The sequence below is a fragment of the Psammomys obesus genome, unplaced genomic scaffold, assembly GCF_907164565.1.
Source record: "Psammomys obesus unplaced genomic scaffold, mPsaObe1.curated_primary_1811, whole genome shotgun sequence".
NCBI lineage: Eukaryota > Metazoa > Chordata > Mammalia > Rodentia > Muridae > Psammomys > Psammomys obesus.
Window position 1 is genome coordinate 19437096 of NW_026596117.1, and position 24590 is coordinate 19461685.

The window sequence follows — 24590 nt, forward strand, 5'->3', positions numbered from 1 at the left end:
TGAGATTGTACCAATGAGCTAAACCCTCAACACCATATATGGATAGCTAATTCATCTACTACTTTCTACCTATAAGAATTACCTTTATATAAAACTGCTCTTTATAATGTCTTCTGTATTGCATTTTTGAAGTGAACAAGGATTTATATAATTGGCTTGTATAACTGACTTACAAAGGACCTGCTGTTCAACCAACACAGAAAACACCGCTTCTAGATACCTAGAAGGAAATGTACTTCTGTTATCTGGTGTTAGCTCTGACTGGGTGCACCTGGATGTGCACTGCGAGTCATTTTAAGGTTACTTATAATGCAGTTTTCCCATTTAACATCAGTCTTCAACAGCACGGTATCTTGTTTGTAATGTTTGTAATGGGATGAGGACAACAGAAGCATTCAGACTCAACTTCTATCAATAGGCGATTAGGAACAAAGAAAAGCTGAATTCTTACTGTAAGTGTACTTGTGCAACATAGCATTTCTAAACCTGCTTAAATCCAGGAAGACTTTTATTACACAATTTGACTTTACATCAATAAAATGTTAGTTATAACATTATAGATGAAGGAAGAACAATTTAATTTGTATTGAAATAAATACTAGACATACAAAGCACATACAGTGAAAAGGAGTCACAATAAATTACAGGTGGAGACATGACTTTGCTCAGTCACCAAAGAAAGCCCTTGATACTTCCAATTTCACACCATCAAATTTATCATTCTTGCTGATTTAAGCAGAACACAAAACAAGTACGGATCCTAGGGCTTACTTTCATAGGTACCAGCATGGATAATTTACTACAGTGATCCAATTTGAAAATCAGCAGGGACCAGTAAATCGCTGCATAGAAGAAAGAGCGAATGAGGCCCTTTTTCCTTGGTGTCAGCAGGCTCTGATTATTATGTTTATTACATTTTCCTGAAAGGACTTCACATTTTCTCAAATATGCAGGAGAACTGTATTTCCCCTCTGAGCCCTACATTAGCATTATATGCTTTGGTCTTGAATACAAGAGAATGATGAATTTTTCAATTTATTTTATAAATTTATAGCTTGGATAATATTGGCTTGCAGAGTATATAACTCCCCAAACTGTACAATATATTAAAAATGGACTCAAGAGACGTTAGTAAGAAATGCTGACATACTGTTCATAGAAATTTTTTAGTTCAATATATCCAATTTTTATTAAGCACCAGAAGCGATGCATTTATAAATCAAGCGGTTCTTATAACTATTTCTAATCTCTGCAATCCTTGTATATCTGTTCCAATATATACACATCGTAAGTGTTCCCTGCCCAAGCTTTTGCTCTTTCAGTCTCAACTTACAGATACATGTAGACAAAAACTACTGTCAAAAGGAATTGTTCCCAAAGTTACAAAAAAGAACAGTAAACATTTGGAATTAAATGTTATGCTCAACAAGGTTAGTTTCAAAAAATGATAAGACTGTTTTTAAAATACCGCTTTAGAAAACCAGAAAGGATGGGAGGCAGAAGCAGGAGTATCCCTGAGTTCAAGGACAGCTAGTCTACACATAGAAACCCTGTCTTGGGGATGGAAGGGAAGAAGGAAGGAAAGAAGAGAGAGGGAGAGAGGAAAAAAATGAAATGATTCTTGGGCCCGTCATTCCTCTATAAAAGCTAACTGTTAGAAGACTGGCAAACACAGCTGTCAGTCATCTTTTCCCAATGGTTTTCTAAGGAGAAAAAAAAAAGGTCCATTTCAGATACAAAGAATACTGCATTTTGTCTTGTCACTACCAACTCAAAACTAAACATGGGCCAGTTACATGGCATGTACAGCACTAAAAGGAAGACCATAGAGAATCCTTCACCCAAGAATGAGTCCATTCTCAATAAGCCACTTAAGTGCCATCTCAAATCACAAAAATCTCATTGATTAAATAATTACAGGAAACCTTCCAAATTCCCAGCAGCTCCGCTGACATTCTTGACACAGCTCCAAGAATGGCTTTGCAGCCAAACTATAAAAGACGGTGTGCATTAAAGAACTGCTGAGCAACAATTCCTAAAGGTATGCGGTGCCCATAGTACACTGTCTGCTAAGCTACACCACGCTGCCAGTGCTGAACTACCCCGATGCTGGGAATCTTCTAGCAGTGGTAAGAAAAACTTGTCTTTATAAACTACAGCTGATTTTCAAAACCAGGTAGCACTCCTGCTAATAGAATCCAAACTGTTAGCTGCTTTCATATTACAGGGAAAATCTCAATTGTAGTTAACCTGATTCTACCTTAATGTACCTACAAAAAAATCATGAAAAAAAATCCCATCTCTCTATGTAAGATGAAAAAAAAAAACCTATCAATTTCTCTACACATTTGAAAAAGGGAGAGAATAATCTTTATGCAGTCAGGTGACTGAGGCTAAAAATAAAAAGATGAGACAATAACATGCATGCCACTCCCAACTGTGTCCCATTTTACTGGCTCATATTAACAGTGTACTTCTTTTGAATATTTTATTATTATAAAACGGTACTCATAAACTGGGAATATAGCTCAGTGGTAGAACAAGAGGCCCTGGGTTCAATCTCCAGTCCCACCTCCCAGCATTCACAATAAATACTTACCAAGTATTCATCTACTATTGAATTAATGTGGTCATGAAATTAAGATACTTAGTGTTCTGTCAGCTAAGCACTTTCAGTAGCACAGCATCTAACCTTCTAACATCATCTGTGAAAATGGGCACTACTCACAGAGAGTGACACCCACTGATTGCCATAACTGTCCATAGCTATATTTTTCCCTGGGTCAATAAAAATTCCAATACAACAATAGTTAAGTGTTTGTTTGTTTTAACCATAATCTTTTACCACTTTCTCATCTGAAATGCTTTTAGAGAAGTCAACCTAAGTTCTATTTGTCTTTCATTTTCCTCTCCAGGATCTAGGATATTCACTAAACTTACAAACCTAACTCAATTTTTTTTGTCTACATCTTTAGATATACTGAGAGCTTTGCAATTCTTTTTTTTTTTTTTTTTTCCAAGACAGGGTTTCTCTGTGTAGCCCTGGCTGTTTTGGACTTACTTTGTAGACCAGGCTCACCTCAAAATCAGAGAGATCTGCCTGCCTCTGCCTCCCAGAGTGCTGGGATTACAGGCTGTGCCACCGTGCTTGCAATTCTTACTTAACAGAATCCTTTAGTTTTCCAGAACTTATTTGTTAGCAGCTTGCTTTGACATTCTCTGTAAGGGATATATGTAAGTATCTAAATTTAATTTTTAAAATTAGCTTTCTTGTTTTTTTTCCAAAAGCATCTCCCTTAGTAAAATGTTATTTCAAGGCAGCTTAAATATAAACTGTACTTAAGAAAGTGCTCTGTGGCTTAATATGAAAATACAGCAACTCAGTGAGAGATGAAGTATATAACAGAAATATAGAATGCTCACTAGAAATCAAAAGGATTTATATGAAGCTTCCGTCTGTCTAATGGGGCTTAATAAGCAACAGCACTATTCCTAAAGGACTAGATATTCTGGGTGAAAAATTCAACTTCCTTTAGACTGTTTAGTTATGCAAAAAGTGTTGTGTCTCCTGCTACATCTACTTTATGCACAATTACATTTCCTATATTTTGATAGGTGCATATGGAAACACTAATTTCAGATTCAAGACCAGCCAATTGTACATATTCACAGAAGTGATTATTTCTAACTATAACTTCATGCAAACTAACATCTATCTAGCAATGTTCAAGTTATAAAATATTATAAAGAACAAAAAGTCACTAGTATACCTTGAAACATAAAAGGCAATCTAGGTTCAAATGCAACATACATATAAAACAAATGGAAAAATTGATGAAATCCAAATAAACCTTGTACTTTAGTTAATCCAGTTATTATCTTACTTTGCATAAATGTCCCACCAAAAGAAGATGCTAATATAAAAACAGATAGGTATAAAAGGTACATGGAAACTCTCAGCACTATTTCTGAACCACTTATAAATTTAAAATATTCCAAAAAAATGTAGGAGAAAAAAACATTTCAAAGTAAATATGCCTTTAGCTGCCAGCACTTGATGTCAAGACACTGTTTTAAAACATCTTTAGAAATCAGTTACATTTACATAACATTACAATCATTTTATTGCTCTACAAAGTTGTATTTTTTAAAATCATCAAATTACATATATAGTGATAAGGAGGCTAGATACACACATAGAAAAAAACAACTGGCTGTTATGAGGTTGCTTCTACAACTTTTTGGTGGATAAATATTACAAAAATATAAAAGTAGCTGATTATAGCTAAGCTATCAAGTTGTATTTTCTGAAATCTACCCTAAAACAATCACCTTTCTATAGATTAAGAACTTAAACAAAAAGAAAACTGATGTTGCTAATGAATGTATTTGAGAAGTCCAAATTACATGCAGATAGAAGAGAACTGAGTACAAAAAAAGCCACATTACATTTCTCTATATTAAAATTGTGCAGTTTTAAGTATTTCCAATCATGCAACTGTAATAAGGATCAGAATGACTTTTACAAAGGAATTGATGAGAACTCAATTAAAAGAATTGAACATATTATACAGCCCCCATCACAGATGCCTTGTACATCTAAATCCCCCCAAACCAGGAAGAAATACCCATTATTTCCCCTCAACTGCTCCCCAGACCCATTCTCCATTAATTACCTTACCCATAAACCTTTCCATTTAACCTTTTCAATAATATTTGCTGCATAAACATGTAATCTACAGAACAGTCTTCATTATTTCAGAACATACAAGTGTAATCACATGCTTAGTCTTCGACCACATCCTTTCAAAGGCATCTGAACTGCTGCATATGGCTAGGAAGTGTCAAGCCTAAGAAACCAAGAAAACTAGAGTCAAGAATCTAGAACTTTGTAATTCTACAAACTATAGCAACACTGATAATTTATCTGACGACATTTGTAAAAGTTACTCAGTCTCTGAAAGGAACTCTGTGTCACTACTACCTTCTATAGTAAATGGTTATATGACCCCAAAGATCTAATCCAAAACAGGTTTACAGTTTTCAAACACTATTCAAAGTCACAGATGTGTTAGTGGAAATGAATGCTTGACAGGTCTTAAAATGCATACAGAAATTTCCCTTGTGATAGTAAAAGCTAAACACACCAGTCCTAGCAAAGCAACAGAAGATCAGCAAAATATGAAATGAAACTGCAGGGGGATGTGTTTCTGTTAAAATATCAATCAAAGTCACTGAATAGAAAAATACTGTCTCAAAATATACTAAACCCATTACTACCATAATGAACTCATTCCAGACATAACCTGGGTTAATAGTTATGGTGAAACAAATTTCAGAATTCGTTTTAAAAGAAAAAGATGTATTTCATGATGTAGACATAGCAGCATCTAAAACAATTTAGTAACATTTATCACTAAATACACACTTATATAACCACAAACAATAATGTACAATAAAATTTTCTCAGAAAGTGTTAAAGGCTTGATTTAACATGCCAGGAAAATTATTATTTTTCAGAGATGCATGTATGTAAGTCACGTAACTTGGACTGAGGTCAGTGTTAGACCTGTAATGTGAGACCACTATCTGCATTACCAGCTATCTCCTACACACAGCTCAACTAGATGTTAAACTACGCAACTGTTGGTGCCAGTCTGCTAATGAAGGCAATGCTCTGGAGACACAATCTTCTCACAAACAGTGGGCAGGAGGGTTTCATTATAATGTGCTCAACAACAATCCTCAGTTCATTGAACAAGTTCCTGTAAGATAAAATGAGTTCCATTCAGAAACACAACAAAAGGCAATGAATACAAACAATGCTGAGAAAATGCTGAGGAAAAAATTGACCAAAAAGAATTTAAAGAAGTAGCCCAGTCTAGTAGCTCACACCTTTAGTACCAGCACTTGAGAGGCAGAGAGGCAGGTAGATCTCTGAGTTTGAGGCCAGCCTGGTCTACATTCTAAGTTTCAGGACAGCCAAAGCTACACAGTGAGACCTTGCCTTGAAACGAACCAACCAACCAACCAAACCACCCAGCCACCCCAAACCATTTTGGTGAACCTAGAATACACTGCAGGGAATATACAAAGGTGAACGCATGCACACCTATCAGTGCTAGCCCTCAGTTGCTAATGCAGGAGGTGGGGAGTCTAGGATTTCAAAGCCAGTCAGGGGAGCAGGAGCGCCCAACTCATCACAAACAACATTCTCAAAATTCACAAGAGTGTCTTTTTAGTAAAGAAGTAATAAAAACATTTTTTAAAAGTATTGTTATATCTAAAAAGGATTATTTACTTTTTTCTTAGTCAATTTTTGCATTTTAAAGAGAACCTCAACTCATTTTTTAAAAGATCAAAAAATTACATAATACAGGCAATCCACACAGTGTTTCTTTAAAAGAATGTTTTCTCTAGGAGCTTTTCTGACACTAGGAGTTTCAGTGTTGCGGTGAAGTTAATGTAGACAACAGTGAACACATTCAATGAATGCTACTTATAATCTGGATACTGAGCAAACTAGCTGTTTTTACATGAAAACCTACCCAAGAGCTCACACAATCTGGTCTTGATCTAAGATCTTGCTCTGTTTCCCGCTGCAGCTTTCTGACAGTGCTGTCTTGCTTTATGTTTGTTCCCAGGCTAAGAGGCCTTCCTTGCCTGACCTAGACTACCCACAAAGTACCCTTCATTACACACTATCCCCGCACACATGCATACACACCATATACAAAGTGGTGTATGCTGTACTACAAGTCAATCTGGTGGATCCTCAAGGATAATTCTTCCTCACATTTTCACCTTGCCTGACTCACTGTGCCTAACTTGGGATCCTCCTGAGGGCAGAGAATGCCTTTGGACTCCAGAGCACTGATGTTACAGATGTGTGACACCTTGCCTGGCTATGAGCTTTTTAGGCCTCATGTAACAGGAAGCTACAGTGCACATAAGGAGAGACTATTACATATTGATTTGTTACTTTAAATATCATTGTCTTTGTTTTAACTAAGGAAGACCTTAAGAATGGGCCATCCCTAACCATTAGTAGCACCTTCAAAGAAAATCAAGATAATGCTAGCCTGCATTTCTGGAAATAAACAGAAGGCCCCACCCTTGAAGTGCACTTCAGACTTCAGTCTTTTGTGCACTAGCGCCATGCTGCACAGGTCTCTACTGCAGTACTGTGAGAAGAGTGCGTGCGCTGCAGCTCTGGCGACAAGGGCATTCTATGAAGCCCTGTGCTGCTAAGCTGCTTGCAGGGCTAGGTGTAGTAACTGCAGTCTAACTTATGAATGACTCATCACGGTAGAAACCTCTCAGTCAAGAATTAGCTGTAAGACTATGTTTTCCCTAACTCCAGCTACTTTTAAAGCCTAAACTTAAATTGAAAAGATACTCCTTCCTTCTAAATTCTAAACTGTTAGTTAAGAAATTTCCACGAGTTATAAATACTACTAAACAGAATAGATTTAAGACAGTCACCAGTGCCAGACCTTGGTGGCACTTGCCTGTAATCCCAGGACTCTGAGAGGGAGAGACAGGCTGTGAGTTCAAGACCAGACTAGTCTACAAAGTGAGTCCAAGACAGCAAAGGCCACACAGAGAAACCCTGTCATGAAAAACAAAACAACAACAAAAAAAGATAATCACCAGCTTACCGACAATATGGATTTCTCCTAGAGGAATATCGAAGAGTAAGAAATCTGTAGTATATAAAAGGTTGAAGCAAACTTCCTTGGCCACTGAAATAAACAAATACAAGGGTGATGAATACACATTACTCATTCTACATATATTAAAAAATTACAGGCAATTTAAAAGGAAAATATATGTCTTCATCAAATTGTCAGTAACAATTACTTTACCTAGGCACAAATTATTCTTAAAAAGGAAACAGAATATAGAGGACTAAAAAAAAAAACAAAAACAGCAAAATGCTTTTTATCAAATTTCAATACTAAAACTCAGAAAATATTGGATATTATTTCTATAATTATTAGGGACAATTGATAAAAATCAAAAGTTGTGGGGGGTATTTTTTAAATTGTTCATTATTTGAGTTGTAGTGTGTGTGTTGTATGCCGTGTTCTTGAGTGAGTGTGCACACATGATATTGGGTGATAATGTGGGCAAATGCCAGGCGCACACAAGGCTCTGGCAAGGAAGGAAGGAGGATGAGCTATGTATACAACAAACAGCCAGTTTGGGTGGACACAGTGAGGCAATAGGTTAGTAAATTATATTGTATTTAGTAATTTAAAAATCTTGGTTATGAATAATACAAAGTGGACAGTCAGACATGGTGGAGTACACCCATAATCCCAGGACTTGAAAGATGGAGGCAGACAGTTATTTTTAGCTACACTGAGTTTGAGGACAGCTTGCCTACATGGGACTCCGTCTTAAAAAAGAGGAAAGAAAAGGAAAAACCCAGAGAGCAGCTTTGAAAAAAAGCAGAATGTGAGGCAGAGCAATGGCTCAGCCGATAAGGTGCTGCTTTCAGGCATGATAACTGAGATACAATCCTGGAACCCACGTGAAAGGAGAGAACTGACTCCTGGAAGTTGTCTATGACCTCTATAAATGTGCTACACACTCACAGAAAAAACTAAATGGAATAGGAAAAAAAAAACAAAACAAAACTTTTTTAAAGCCAGATTTAGTGGCTCATGGCTTTAATCTAAGCACTCAGGAGGCAGAGGCAGGTGGATTTCTGTGAATTCTAGGCCAGCCTGGTCTACATGGTGAATTCCAAGATAGCCACAGCCTCATAGTGAGACCCTATCTCAGAAAACAAAAACAAACAAACAAAATGGAGAGATGGCTCAGAGGTTAAGAGCACTGGCTGTACTTCTAAAGGTCCTAAGTTCAATTCTCAGCAACCACATGGTGGATCACAACTATTTATAATGAGAGCTGGTGCCCTCTTCTGGCATGCACTGTATAAATAATAAAAAAATAAAATGTTTTTTTAAAAATTAAAAAGCAGAATATAAAACTATATACACTATGTTAGCTCTTAAGTCAGTATTTATAACCTTCTAATTTATACAATTTTATAATAAAAATAATGTACATGATTACAAGTATATTACATACATTTTGCTCAACAAATAATGACATAATTTTCAGCTTTTCTTTCTTTCTTTCTTTTTTTTTTTTTTTTTTTTGACACAGGATGTCTGTGTAGCTTTGGCTGTCCTAGAGTTGGTTTGTAGACCAGAGTGGCCTAAAACTCATAGCAATCCTAGTGCTGAGATTAAAAGCATGCAACACCATGACCATCAATTTTCAACTTTCTAAAATGAAAATTTTAAAAGAGAAAATATCAAAAGCATTAATTGAAAATCAAGCTTCCCACTATTCAAGTGAGCCCTTTATGAAATGCACAATTCACTCTCCACAATCTATCCTTTTAGGAACACATGTACACAAGTGCACAAAATGCCTAAAGTAACCAATGTTCTTTATATAATAATTCACTAATTACTAGCTCTAGAGAGCTTGACACAACTACGAATGTACTTATCCTTGCACGTCCCCCCAAAAGTAAGTGGAGAATACACTATATACTGTTAACCACTTTAACTCAGATAAACATGTAATATACACGACAACATGCCAATAATCCTATTCCTTTTACAGGTTCAAGCATTCTGAAATCTTATGCTCTTAATGTGTACCAAGCTTCCCTTTAGACTGGCTCTATACAGGAAGAAATGAAACTATAGCTGAGGGAGTAGCTTGGTACCACCTGCTTGTCATGTAAACCATCCTATAAGCAATCATAGTTTGTGTTTGTTTTCAGAGGGTTTAATCCTCAGAACACACCCACAAAAGGGTGCCTGTAGCCCCAGATCCTAGTACTCAAGAACTAGAAGTGGAAGGATTGCTTTAATTTCAGCCTAGGCTATAAAACAAGGCCTTGTCTCAAAAACACAAAACATGGAAGGAAGGGAAACAAGCAAGGAAGCAGAAAGAAAGGAAAAGGGAGAGTGAGGAACTAAAAAAAAAAATGTAGAAAGAAGGAAAAAAGTAAAATTTACATGATCATCTTTCCTTGCACATATGTGCATGCATATTCAAGATAAACTCAAGACTGTAGGTTTATCTTTAAATACAGAGCGCTAAGAAATACAGCCTCTCCTATTCATAGAGTGTATCTGTCATGAAGCCAGCATATACAGACCAGTGATAGAATGGTTGTTTTAATTTTATGGTTGGGGTAATATTTAAGTTACATACTTAAATTAAGTATTCTACATACAACATACTATTGCACATGGAAAGTTGAGGAAACAGCTCAGTAGTAGCATAGAGCTACCTGCCTAGCACGCTGACTTGATTCCCAGAGATAAAATAAACTTTATAAGCTGAATTTATTAAAGTAATTAAAATTACAAAATACTAATGAATGACATTAAATACACACAAAACCAGAAAAGTCTCCCATGTTTATGCACTGAAAAAATACTGTTGAAATATCATGTTACTCAAAGCAGTTTAAGATTCATCCATCAGAAGTGCAACTATGAAAACAGGCGGAAAAAAAAAAAAAAAGGCCAGCACTGGTAAGGATACAGAGATAAAAATGAATGCATGCATAGATGGTGGCAATGTAACATTATGGAAAAGGGTAAAGAAGAAATAGTGTAATGACCTCGTGACCCAATTATCCCACTTCTGGGGATGAATCCAAAGGAAATGAGATCAGCATTATCAATGTGATCTGGGCACTCTCTGTTTACTTCATCACTACTCAACACAGGAAAGATATGCAATCAAATGAAGATTGAACAGCAGATGAACAAATAAAGAAATGTACGACATATTCCTAAGTATACACACAAGGTTGGATGATAGTCTGTCCTAAGAGGATGAAATACTGTCATCTGTAGTGAAAAAGGAAAAAGGGATGAAACTGGAAAGGCTATGAGATGGCAAGTGTGTAGCTGGGGAAGGGGCTCAGCAGATAGAAGCTCTTGCTCCTCTTGTAGAACATGCAGGCTTGGTTCCTAGCACCCACATGGCAGCTCACAACCATCTCTAAGTCTAGTTCTAGGGTCTCTTCTGGCCTCTGTGAGTACCACGCATGTATGTGATACACATAAAATTAAGCACATAAACCTGAGATAGAAAGATTAAACATGCACTCAAAGGCAGTGGCTAGCAATGCTGATTTCAAGGAAGAGAGTAAAATAGTTATGACCAGAAGTTAGGAGGGAAGAGGAACACAAACAAGCTGAGTGTCAAAAGTGTAACAGACCAGTGGCTATGGTACCCGCTGCACATGGAGAAGGACCTGAGTTCACACGCGCCGGTTCAGTGAGAGACTCTGGAGCGTAACAATGGAACACATCCAGTGTCAACCTCTCGTATCTATACACACACACTAGTTCATTAAAGGAATACATTCTAGTAAAGAAATTAACTTTAAAAATGTTTCTGGTAGAAGCAGGAGAGAAGGCTCAGAGGTTAAAAGCACTGGCTGTTCTTCCAAAGGTCCTAAGTTCAATTCCCAGCAACCATAGGGTGGCTCATAACCATCTATAATGAGATCTGGTGCCCTCTTCTGGCTTGTATACATAATACTGCATACATTATAAATAAATAAATCTTTAAAAAATGTTTCTGGTAAACTCTACTCTTGAAAATTCAGATGCTGACAATTTGTCCATATTGTTAAATAAATGCTTAATGAACTCAATTGAGTTAAGTCTGAATGAAGTCAAAACCTACTATAATTCTAAAATAAGGTTTCATGTTAATGTGCTAAATTTTAGGGTATAAGCTTTGGAGCTAAATAATTTATAAATGGAGCTGCATCAAATCCTGTATTAAACATTTAGGAAATGAAGTTTAAGCTATTTATTTCAATTAACATTTTTTCAGTGCTAGAGATTAAACACAAAGCCTTATATATGCTAGTTAGTATTTTCTTTTAAGTGAGAAAATTCAAGGCTCAGAAACATGTTAAAAGTCTTACCAACTAAAGTCCAGGCCCAGAACATCTATTATAAATATTTTTATAGCCAGGTTAGTGGCATACACCTTTAATCTCAGCACTCAGGGAAGCAGAGGTAGAAGGATCTCTGTGAGTTCAGGAAGGCCCAGTCTAATACATACAAAGCTCTAGGATAGCCTGGCCTACATGGAGAGTCTGTCTCAAACGAACAAACAAATGAAAAAATTTTATGTGTATCATTCTAGAGCCCCACAACTTGAGCAGCATATAAACAACCCCAAAGTTTACAGAGAAAAGTATAACTTAGAAAAATGAAAAAGATGAGTTTAAAAGAAAAATCTGTAAAACCTATGAAGAGAGATGAAGTCAGCTAGTTATTCAGAGGGATGATCCAGGATTGCAAGCTCCAGGCCAGCCTAGGCAATTTAGTGAGACCTTATTTCAAAAATAAGAAAATAAGAAAGAAAGAAAGAAAGAAAGAAAAAAAAAAAAAAAAAAAACAGGCAAAATGGACTATGGCTGTTACAGCTCAAAAGCAGACTTCTTAATATGCAGTGCCAGGCCCTGGGTTCAATCCTCAATACAAGAATAAAAAGAATGAAAAAAAAGAAAAACAACAAAACCCACAGTCAACTGTCAGGTATATAAAAACTTCAACAAACATTAAAAGGAATAAAGTTTTATGCTTAGTAACAATCACTTGCACAAATAAGCAAAATTATGGAAACCAAGTATACAGACTTTTTTCTCTAGACAAGAATCTTACGATGCAGGCTAAGCTTGCCTTGAACTTGAAATCTCATGCCTTACCCTTCCCAGTGCTGGGATTACAGGCCTGTGGCTGGAAAAGCACATAGACATTTTAAAGAACATTTTGACACAGTCTATAAAATACAAAGTGCATTTAGCTTAAAGATAGAAATATTAATTCTGATATGTATGTTGAAGAAACCACTGTTGGTAAACAAGTATAAGCAAGCTAAGAAAGTTATCAATATTTAGAAAACTAAAAATGCAAACAACTATCCATCATCAAGGTAATAAAATGAAACACACTAATCCAAAAGAACAATGTGTACCATTAAATTTACAAAGGTTAACTCTAAAATGTCAACACAGAGAGATCACAAAAATACACCATGACTGGAAAAACAAGCTGCAAATAATCCATGAATTATGGTAACTGTATAGTAAAAACAATAAATAAAGTTATACCCCCAAAATATGCTTTCTACAGACACATATTTTCTAAATGGACTATACATACACAATGGTTTTCTAAATGGACTGCTTATGAACAAGTTAAACTCCTTACTCTGGAACAGAGAAGACAGAACCGAGACTAGAATGTATCATAAAATGCTTTTTACTAGAGAAGTGTGTTCACCCGGGAGCCCGTGAGGCCATATGCTGCACAACACAGCTAAAATTCCAATCCCATGTAAAAGAGTAAGCTTATTTAAAATATCGTGCAGGGTTCTTTCTTTGCCATATTCTGAACTTTGTAGATGACATCACAGCCCAGAGAAGCCAATAGGTTAGACAGCCCTATTAGCTTATCTACAATGCCCTACTCCTTAGAAAACTAAAATTTAAAAAGCAGGCCATCCAGGTTAAAATTAAAAGCAAAAGTATCAATAAAGAGATCAATACTGCTGTGATGTTCTACCTCTTGAAAGAAAACTTTCTTTATTCATCCATTATTTCTAGATTCTAAACAAAATATGTTAACAACTGTAGGCAATTGTTACCGTAAAATGTTTTTTAAGAACGTTTTTAAAAATGTTTTTTAAAAATGTTTCCTTTTAGTTTAAGAAACAAATACTAATGGCAAGAATGAACCGAATTAGACTTCAAGACTGTGCTGGCTAGTTTTATGTCAACTTGACACAAACTGTAGTCATTGGAGAGGAGGAAACTTCAGCTGAGAAAATGCGTCCACAAGAACTGGCTATAGGCAAGCCTATACAGCATTTTCTTAATTAGTGATTGATGGAAGGAGGAGGGCCCAACCACAGTGGGTGGTGCTATTCCCTGGGCTGGTGGTCCTGGGTCCTGTAAGAAAGCAGGCTGAGGAAGCCCTGAGGAGCAAGCCATGAGTAGCACTCCTCCATGGCCTCTGCATCCTGCTTCTAGGTTCCTGCCTAAACTTCTTGTGATGACAAACTGTGATGTGAAATCATATGCCAAATAATCCCTTTCCTCCCCAAGTTGCTTTCTTTTTATTCATGGTATTTCATCACAGCAATAGTAACCCTAACTAGGACTAAAACAACAATAACAAAACAAACAAAACAAAAAATACTCTTCTAAATGTGGTATTTTAAAACTTTTCAAAAGTTAAAATTAATTTGCAAGGCTCAAGTTTCACACGGTGTATAAGACAATTCCCTGTCCCTGGCTACTCATTGATGCTGAGGAAAAAAGAGTCATTGTCTTCAGTCTTACACTCACTGGTGAGCCCACTGGGCTCCAGAGGATAGTTCCACAGCGCTGGCCACACAGATGGCCCTGGTTTAACTCAGTGAGTAACAAAACAAATAAATAAGAAAAGAACTTGTAGGAAGCAACAGGATTGAAAACGACAAGAGGGAAATACAAGTGGCTAGGGAGAATTACATGTATTTAGTTGTTAAGAAAATAAGTATATGTAATAATCAAGTGTTTGTGGGCAGCTCGTTGGGAAGAAGAGAAAAGAGGAGAGAGTGATGGGGGTGGCAGAATGGTAAAAATGACCAACACACAGTATATACATGTATGAAAATGTCAAATAGTAATTTTAAAAGCCTGTTAAAGCATGGGGTGTGGGGTGTGTATGGGGGGACAAATCCCTGGGTTTTTCAGTCTCAATGCTTCTACTGAAGCAGATGCTGCTCTACCTAAGGATACATGCTGATGCCTGCTCTGATCCAAGCAGGATGAAAACTGAGTGAGTATCTTTATGTTCACTTATCTAATCAATCTTTCAAAACAAGCATGTTCAAATTCTTACCTAAAGAGCATAAAAACTGTAGCAGGCATCAAGAATATTTCATTACAAGCAATGAATTTCAGAATATTTTGTTGGTTAGTACTTAATTTATCCAAGAATGATCTCAACAGAGGTAAGCTATTTGAACCCTTTGCCTAAAACAAAAGAAAACAAGCATTAGAAATTACAAGGACTCTTTAACAACTCAATCAGTCACCCTAATACTAAAATAGGTGGATGCTCAGACTCTTTAAAATGGCATCATAGTACATATAACTCACTCATCTTCTATACTTTAACTTCTCTCTCCATCACTTACACTCTAGTACAACACAAGAGCTATGCAGTTGTCTCACTGTATTGTTTAGGAAAGGCCAAAATAGGCCTGTTCAGTCAATAGTTTTTGGAAAATACTTTTGATTTATAGTTGGCTAAACTGCGGCCGACTGTCATTAGCTCAGTAGCATATTTAACAGGTAATACAATCCAGGGCCAATTATTTCCAAACTTACAAACTAAGAACTTACTCGGTGTACTCTCCTGCTTTATTCTGTTTCTGAAGAGAACCCAAAACACATTATTAAAATTTTTCATTGTTACCTTATTTCCCATAAGAAAAGTTAAATTCCACCCTCCCCACAAAAAACAGTGGTTATTTCTCTCCAATTGTAACAAAGACCTGACTATTCAGCAATTGTCAAAATACTTGTGACACCTTAGATAACTAGCACTACAGATTATGAAACCTTAAGCGCCATGTGGCTAGAGATAGAAGGATATAAATTAAATGCCAATAAAAAACACAAACTTGGGCCATGCATGGTGGTGCACTCACCTTTAACCCCAGCACCTGAGAGGCAGAGGCAGTGGATCTCTGTGAATTCAAAACCAGCCTGTCTTACCTAGGGAGTTCCTGGCCAGCCAGGGCTATATAAAGAAACTGTATCAAAAAAATAAAATAAAACCCACACACATACAAACAAACAAAAGACTCAAACTTGGGATTTTCATTCAAATTTAAGTATATATACAGCATATCTGCTTAATGTTCCAGCCCAGAAAAAAAGAAAAATCAGGAAAGCATCTCTTAATGTTACTATACAGACACTGAGCATGGCTCTACCTCCTTAGTAAGTTAGAGTGACAGTGATGGAAGGCAAGATCGCTACCAACTCATCAAACTTAACACATTTTTAAATGAAGATATATAAACGTCAGGGAATTTGAAGGAAATTTTAACCCTTTCTCCACAAAATACACTGTTTTATGACATTTCAACAATATAACCTTCAAATTTAAAACTTTCAAATCACTTTAAAAAAATGTTTAACAAGCTTGTGGGAATACAGGGACTTTTGGTGAAAAATGCCTGAAACTCAAAGTCATAGCAACCATCTAAAATCTACAAGGCAAAGAAAAGATAATTTTACTTACATCAAGGACCTTCTTAGTGTATGTGGCAGCATGAAGCAAAGAAAATAACAAGACTGGGAAAATACTCACTGGAGAAAGCAATTAAGGAAAGCCTGGAAGTCACTGAGCACTGTGCACACACATACACAACTATGCATTCTGTGTAAAGCAGAGCTGAAGCAACAGAGTTGACAGTTGAGTTCAGTGGGATGGCTTTTCTACTATCTGTTTGGAATGTCGAAACTGTTTTAATAAAGCACCACAAACAGCTGCTAAATAAAACAAAAATGTAGGCGATCCCAAATAACTGAATATAGTTTTTACCCCACAACGACCATTTTGTTTTCTTAGGCCTTATTTATTAGTTTTAGTTATGTGTGTATGCCTGCATGACTGTATGTTTACCACACACATGCAGGTGTCCCTGAGGCCAGTGGGTACTGGATCCCTTGGAACTGGAAGTATAGGCAGTTGTGAGTTGCCTGATGTGAGTGCTGGGAACCAAACCTGGATCTTCTGCAAGGGCAGTAAGAGCTCTTAACTGCTGAGCCATCTCTCCAGGGCACCAATTTGGTCTTAAACACAGAAAGTCTTCCACAGTGCTTTCACAAGTTTATACTGCTTAAATCCTATTACTTTGAGAAACTATACTTCAAAAAAATTCTCAATTTGTAAAAAAGACTGTACATTTGAGCTTACAAAAAATTTATCACGTCCTATCAATTTAATTACAAATATAAACAAGGAATTTTTATATTAAGCCCAATAGTTCGGCCTCATATTACGGGTAAATACATAATAATTTTCATTCAATTTTTCAAAAGAAAAAATAGAAATGGATACATTCCAATTTTGGCCAGGTTGATAATAAAAATCTTGTCACGTATTTACATAAAATGACAGACCATCAATGATGAACAGCAAAAACACTAGCCTTGAGATGTCAGCTATAATAACACCAGCACTAGAAATGAATCATTCTATTTTTCTGTGCTAGGTAAAGATAGGGCATGAATGGAAACTGCTGAAGACTGATAATCTGAGCATCAAAATTATAACTTTCTCTCACTTAGCACCCAAAAGCGCATTCCAACCAGTGAACATCTATGCCCAAACATCAGGAGAACCTAAACACCAACACGTGTCTTTCCCTGTAGCCTAAGCTCGCCTCAAACTCTTGTTCCTCTGTGCCTCTGCCTCCCAGGTGCTGGGACTGCTGGCATATACTACCAGGTTTGGCCCTGGGTTTAAAACTTTTTAGTGAATCAGACTCCTTTAAAACTTCTCATGTTTAAGGCCTCTGTGAAACTCAGCAGAAGTTTAAATAATTCAGTTTAAACTCTGACATGACCAGACTTGAAGTCTAATTCAGAAACAAAGGCAATGGCAAAGCATAACCTTCAACTAGGTGGCAAGGTATTTGGGTTCCAGTCCTGGCTGCCTCACAAACCTTAATCTCCTAGGCCAAGTTTCATACTATCAAATGACAACATAGAGATCAAAGAGATTTGTAATGAGGACTTTATCTCTGTCTACAGTTCACAAATTAGTTTAGCTTTTGATGTCACTTCTCCCCCCCTCCCCAACTTTTGGTTTTGGAGACAGGGTGTCATGGAAGCCCAGGCTAACCTTGACTTCCTACCCTCACTTTCCAAGTACTGGGATTACAGGCATGAGATTACATGCCTGGTTCAATGTCACTTTTGAATTATTTAGAAAAGATAAGGGGTGAAAAGGCTACCATTTATTCTTCAGTGCCAGTCACTGACAGCAAGGACAATATACCACAGTAAGAACAAAGGCCGATATCTATTTGTAGTATTACTTTGGGCCACCTTTGCATATTACTGTAATTCCCAGTTTCTTCAAGAATTAGATTAGCACTTTTAAACATTTGCTAGTTTATGTTCTTGCCACTGCTCCCTACTTCCCTTCTCCTAACTCATAAGAACTAACCTGATAAGCCAACCTGCTAGCTTGGTTTTTTGTTTTTGTTTTTTGAGACAAGGTCTCACTTTGAACCCTGGCTGGCCTAAAACCAGGCATGTAAACAAGGCCAGCTTTACAGCGCCTGTGCTTCCCAGTGCTAGGAGGACAGGTGCATACCACCACACCTGGCTCATGTCCTTACTTTCTATTTTATGTACAGCAAATTACCTTCACTTTATTTTACTAAGCCATTTCTGGACAATTTTGTTGTTGTTTTTCCTAGCTTATTGAAAGCTGGGGGAACAAAGTTTTTTTTTTTTTTTTCTTGTTGTTGTTTTTAAAAGTAACACATTAGTAGGGATGGAGAGATGGCTTGGGGGTTAAAAACACTAGCTGCTGTTGCAGAGGACCTGAGTCCATTTTCCATCACCCATACGGTGGCTCAAAACTGTCTGAAATTGCAATTGTAGAGGTTTTAACATCCTCTTCTGGTCTCCCCAAGCATCAGGCACACATGTGGTACATATACATATATGCAGGCAAAACACAAATACCCGTAAACAAACTATGCATATTTACCCTGATAAGTATAAAAAGCCAATGAAATAAAACTTTAAATATTGAATTTATGTATTAATTTGTGCTTTGAGTGTTAATTGTTAAATATCTGCTAAGCTGACAAAAGGTAAGAACATTGAAATACAAAGTTAAAATTCTCAAAACAGCTCTCCAGAGTTTAGATTTCAAATTCTCAGGACAGAAATGTTTGCATTAATGTATCTTCATACAAATGACAGACTAAAAGCAAAACAAACAAGCTTTATGAAATATCACTGCTGTCTCCTTCCAATAGAAAACAATCAAGACATCTCCCACATGCCTAACTGGTAATTTCATTGTCAAAGATATGAAAAGGATACTTGTAACGGGGTAGGAATTGACGAAAATGAGTGAATACAACAGGTAGTGGCAGCTGTCCTCTAACAAAGCCTGAGCCAGGAATGCTCTGCTTAACTGAAAGTGCGGTAATCTTTGGTGCAACCTCAGAGCACTGGTGAGAGCATTTGCCAGCAAAGCACGCTGGTAAAAGCTTGCTGCTTCATGCAACCTGCAAATTACCAGAGGAAAAGTTATCATGAGACACCAGCAGCTATTACATTTCTTCCTCCTTTGTGAATTGCATCATAATTGCACAACACCTAAATCATTTAATTGTCAACAGAAAACAAATTACAAGAATGTACTCTACATTCTGGGAAGTATGTATCACATATCCAAGTGAAATAAAGCAGTCATTCTTATGTCAATTTACAAAGAAATGCAAAAACCATGAGCTTCTCAACCCCCGAATATCTATTTTTCCTCAGATTTACAATGAGCAGTCACACAAACAACAAGAAATAGAACATCCCAATCGGTATTAACAGATTTAATGTTGATTTTAAGTGGGGTTTGTATTAACTAGTCTTATCCCATTTATTTTAACAATTCTTAATGCTAAAAAGTGTTTCATAAATGCTGATTGAACAACTTTCTGCATCAGAAATATGATAATACATACCCAAGAAGAGGCAGAACAAACAAGGCGGAGCAATAAACTGTGAACAAGCGAGAAAGCCACATTGCTGTGTCCAGTTTATTGGTCATCATGAATTGCTAGATTAAAAAAAGAAAAATTATGGTAAACTAAGCCTGAAAATTATGTTAAGGACAATCATGCACTTTTATTCCTATGAAGACTATTTAAACACCTTGTAACGTTTGTTTTTTAGGTCATTAAGTGGAAACTCACGGTATTTAACTGCTTCTTCACATAGACACTGTGGAAGGCATAAGGAGCACTTTGAGAAAAAATCCAGACAGTAAAATTTTCTGTGCTATTTCAACATTTATAATAACGACTCCATCTATCATAATATGTTAAGGAAGAACTAATGGCTCTCAAGAGGACTATAATGTCTATTCTTAGAAGAAAAAAAAAATCTCAAACCTAAATAGTCAGGCCTCAGGACTGAGTAAGGCATCAAATATTAGGTTTGGATTGAATAACCCATTAAAAAGAGAAAGGTAAAATCACTGCAGTAGTTAGTGCTGAACTCATTAGTCTGTAGACCATTTGTCTATGTACATGCAGAAGGGCCTAGCAAACCCGAAGGCACTCCAAACAAGCCTGTCAAGTGTGAAATGCTATCTACTTCTTAGATCACATTACTTTCTGCATTCCCTACAGGCTCCCACACAAGTTTTACACCAGTATCAGTGGGCCTACATTAAGCTTATCCTGAAAACAAGAACTTAATCTGCTTTATCACTAACATGCACCTCATACCAATTTCTAAAGAGGCTTTCATATTTTTAACTACAATGCTCAAAATACTGTTAATACTAAGATGCGAACATATTTGGGTACATAAAGAAAACACAAGTTTCATTATATCATTAAATGTGATGGAATTTTGTTTCTAGTTGGCACTTGCAATAACTGATTTTAAAGCACATTCATGTATCAAAACACATTCCTGCAAAGGCAAATTACAAGCCTTTTAGTTACTACTAGCAACTGCAAGAATATAAAATATGCCATTAGCTTATTCTATCTAGACCCAGCTATCATACTGTGATGTCCCTAAATTTAATTGATTATAGCAGCAGTCAAATGCAGGGATAAATCTAGATTACTGTGCTTAGTTTGTTTAGAGCATTCTCTTTAAAATCCATTTGTTGAGCCATAAAGGCAATTCAGCAGTAATGGTACATGCCGCTAAGACTGATGACTGAGGCTTGAACTCAGAGACCACCATGGAAGCAGAGAACTGATTCTCAGAGGTTTTTCCTCAACCTCTACATGACACCCCCAATAAAAACATTTGTGTAGGGTTTTCATTCTTCAGTGAGTCACTGAATTATTTATTTCAGACATCTTAAAAAAACAGATTTTATTTTATTATTACCTTTTTTTGTTTTGTTTTCTTGAGACAGGGTTTCTCTGTGTAGCCTTGGCTGTCCTGGACTCGCTTTGTAGACCAGGCTGGCCTCAAACTCTAAGAGATCCGCCTGCTTCTGCCTCCCTGAGTGCTGGGATTACAGCCATGCACTATTGTGCCTGATTTTATTATTTTTAATTGTTTGTGTGTGGTGAATACAGTAACCTATAGAGAACAGAGGTTCCCCCTGGAGCTAGAGTTACAGGTAGGTGTAAGCCCCACAATGTGGGTGTTGGGAACTGAACTAGGGTCCTCTGCAAATGCAACACTCACTTTTAAACACTAAGCCCATCTATCCAGCCTCTCATGTGGGTCTTTTTTATGTATATACATGCTATTATACAACAAAAAAGCTTAAAAGGGATATGTTAGTTTAAGTTTTAAAGAGTGAACTGCGTAATATATACAGTTTCAGTTTCCTCCAAAAATTATCTTAATGGATCTTTGGTTTGAACATTTGAGGTCAAATTATTCATAGTTAGTTTCAAAGTATTAGACCAGACAACGTTTTCATTACAAAGGGGAAAAATTGAATTACAAATCCGTTGATTGCACCTTAAATATCACACCTGAATTCCTCAAAGCATAAGAAAATAAATGAGAAGGACATAATCAGTCATGTAACTTCAATTCTTGGATTGTTCAGCAAAACTAATCTAGATTTTTTTGAAACTAGCTGTGTCTTCAAAGCCCAAAGAGGGAGAACAGAGGTATTTCCATTGCCTGAATGAGAGTAAGGAGATTAAGACTAATAAATGCAACAGTTTCATTCTAAGGAGGGGAAGTGACAACCAACATCATTCTAAGGAGGGGAAGTGACAACCAACAATTAAAGAAATCTGAACATAAACTACGTGTTAGCTTAATATACATCAATGTCAAATTTCCCAAACGTAACGAAGTGTGAAATACTATTTAAGTACTTGTGGGTTAACAAGAATTCCAAATGCGTCAGCAAAATAAGTGTGTGTATACAGAGGTGCTGTAAAATGATAATCAGAATTTCAGTTTATTAACTAAAGAACAAAAATGCCTCAGACAGAGCTGTAGAACAACGAAGTTTACAAAAGGGTAGTTATTCCTCCTATTAAGCGACCAACCTAAGACAGACACCACTCTCTCCCCTGCGAAATTTCTTAAAAGGCTTGAAAGTAGGTACAAAGGGCAATACTACGCGCACCACGAGGCGTGTGGGTGGAAGCCTCTGCCTCAGAAGGCATCTCCAACCTTGGGGCCGAAGACAATCGGAGGCCGAAATGTGGGAAGGAGCAAGGAGGCCCAACATCCCCAGCAGACAGGAGACGGCCACCTGCTCCGGGACTCCCTGGAGTCGCTTTTGAAACAAACTTGGAGCTCCTCTCTACCCGCACCCCACTCCCTAACCCAGTCCGCCAGGCAGCGGCTTCTAGAACGCTCTGGCCCTCTCAACACTTCCTTCTCCTCGCCCACTCTTGCTGATGGAGCCGGTAGCTCAGGCCGCTCACTCACCACAGCGCCCGCCCCTGGGGGGCCGTTCGGGGTCGTATCCGCCATGGGAGACACACAGGATCCCAGGACGCTGCGACAGCGGAGAAAAGAGGAGCAAAACGTCAGTGGAGGGCGACGACACTCCGACCTGCTTCCAGAGTCGGCCGGGAGTCCAAACCCCCAGAGAAACAGGCTCTCCCAGCCCCGTGCAGCACAGGGCCACCGAGGTCACCTACGGCGGCCGGGTAATACCTGTCCCGCACGGTCCTGATCAAAGCTGCCTTTCCAGAAAGACCCAGGAGAAGGCGGAGCTTCCGAGAAAGGCCCTATAATAGGCCGATTAACGCCGCCGGCTGCAGTGGGTCGCAAAACCGGAAGTGGCGCTTTCTCTTCCGTGTGAGTGAGGCGGGGACGTTGAGAGTGACTTTCCAGAGGCATGACGGGAAATGCAGTTTTTCTTCTTGTTTTGGTTCCACCTGTCCTACTGGCCAATGGGCGTAGAGCTCTGAGAAGCGAAACCAGTGGAGCAATTTCTGTTTTATCAAGGACTCAGGCAATTCTCCTTGATGGCTACCAAACATCAAAAAAAATCTCTACTTCTGTATACAGAAGCTTTAGAATTATCTATGATCTCTTCAGACAGGGAGTCACTAAACCCAGTGATTTAATTTGATTATTTCAAGCACTAGTGAAATCGGCTATGTGACAGACAGACATTGCGCTTGTCAGGGAGAATAAGATGAACACAACATGATCTCCTGAGACAGTAGAGTAAATGGAAATCACAGCAAAAACGTATATAAAATATGGCCTTAAGTTGTGATAATGAGGGGGTTCCTGGAAAAGGTAATTCTGACCCTAAATCTTGAAGGGAGCAGTTACGTGAAAGGGGAAGGAGCTTCCAAAAAAAAGGAAACATAGCATGTAATGTAACACAACAGTCAGAGGACAGTTCGGTATGAGCAGACTGAATGTCGAATGGGCCTGGGGAATGAAAGATTTGGACTACAGAGAGGCAGAATGTGCTAACAGCACCACGTGGGAGTGGGAGGGATTGGAAGGAAAGGGAAGGGGAGAAATGATGAAATTATATTATATGTATATATAAAAGCATCTGAATTTAACCTGCAATCTAGAGAGTTAGACTACAGCTTTAAACTGTAGTATGACATCAGAGTTAGAAAGATCATAGAGGGGCCCAGGGCACACAATTATGGAGAGAAACGATGAAATCCTGGATTGTGGTGATGGTGTGGGAGAAAAAGAGAAGACTTGAATGTGGCTTCCGCCATTTCCTGACTGGCTAAATAAAGGTATGCAGGAGAGGGGTGATCATCTGATGAGAACTAGAGAAGAGACACAGAGAAAAATGAAAAAGGAGAGCAAAGGATGGAGAATAAAGCATGCAGAGACTGAGGAGAGGGAGCCGGCTAAAGATCTAGAGAACTTTGGAACCACGTTTCTCTATGCTCCCACTCTCTCAGAAGTATAATTGTCTTCATGATTCATAGCAGCCCAGGTGCCAGTCAGCTGCTGCCCAGGAGTCAAAGGGTGCTCAGAAGAAATGCTGTAAACATTTTTCCTAAGGCCATAGTCCATATTCGGGCTCCAGAACCTCAAGCATAGATTACCTACCCTCCCAGCTCAGCTAACGTGTTATCTTCTCTGCATTGCTCACGTATCATTTGTCCCTTATTTTATATTTATCATTGTCTAGAATTTCTTCTTCATTATTTGTCTAACTAGCCTCTCCCACCCACCCTCTCTCTCTCTCTCTCTCTCTCTCTCTCTCTCTGTGTGTGTGTGTATACCCATGTATCTTGGTTCACTCAAGGTGTCAAAACAAATACAACAGACT

The 24590-nt window shown here is 37.6% G+C and overlaps 1 protein-coding gene across 2 annotated transcripts; it reads right to left on the reverse strand.

Annotated features, from left to right (window-relative positions):
- Positions 1 to 490: 490 nt before the first annotated feature.
- Tmem33 (transmembrane protein 33) lies at positions 491 to 23103 on the reverse strand. Of its 2 annotated transcripts, none has more exons than XM_055629224.1 (8): positions 22985 to 23103; positions 22754 to 22823; positions 19843 to 19937; positions 19202 to 19389; positions 16374 to 16441; positions 14961 to 15094; positions 7662 to 7745; positions 491 to 5765 (listed from the first exon to the last, which is right to left on the reverse strand). In XM_055629224.1, exons 2-8 carry the CDS (start codon positions 22796 to 22798, stop codon positions 5636 to 5638), a joined length of 744 nt encoding a protein of 247 aa, XP_055485199.1. In that variant the 5' UTR covers positions 22799 to 22823; positions 22985 to 23103; the 3' UTR covers positions 491 to 5635. The 2 variants fall into 2 exon arrangements, with proteins under 2 accessions (XP_055485199.1, XP_055485200.1); XM_055629225.1 differs by lacking the exon at positions 22985 to 23103 and having other exon boundaries at positions 491 to 4850; positions 5645 to 5765; positions 22754 to 22978.
- Positions 23104 to 24590: the final 1487 nt, after the last annotated feature.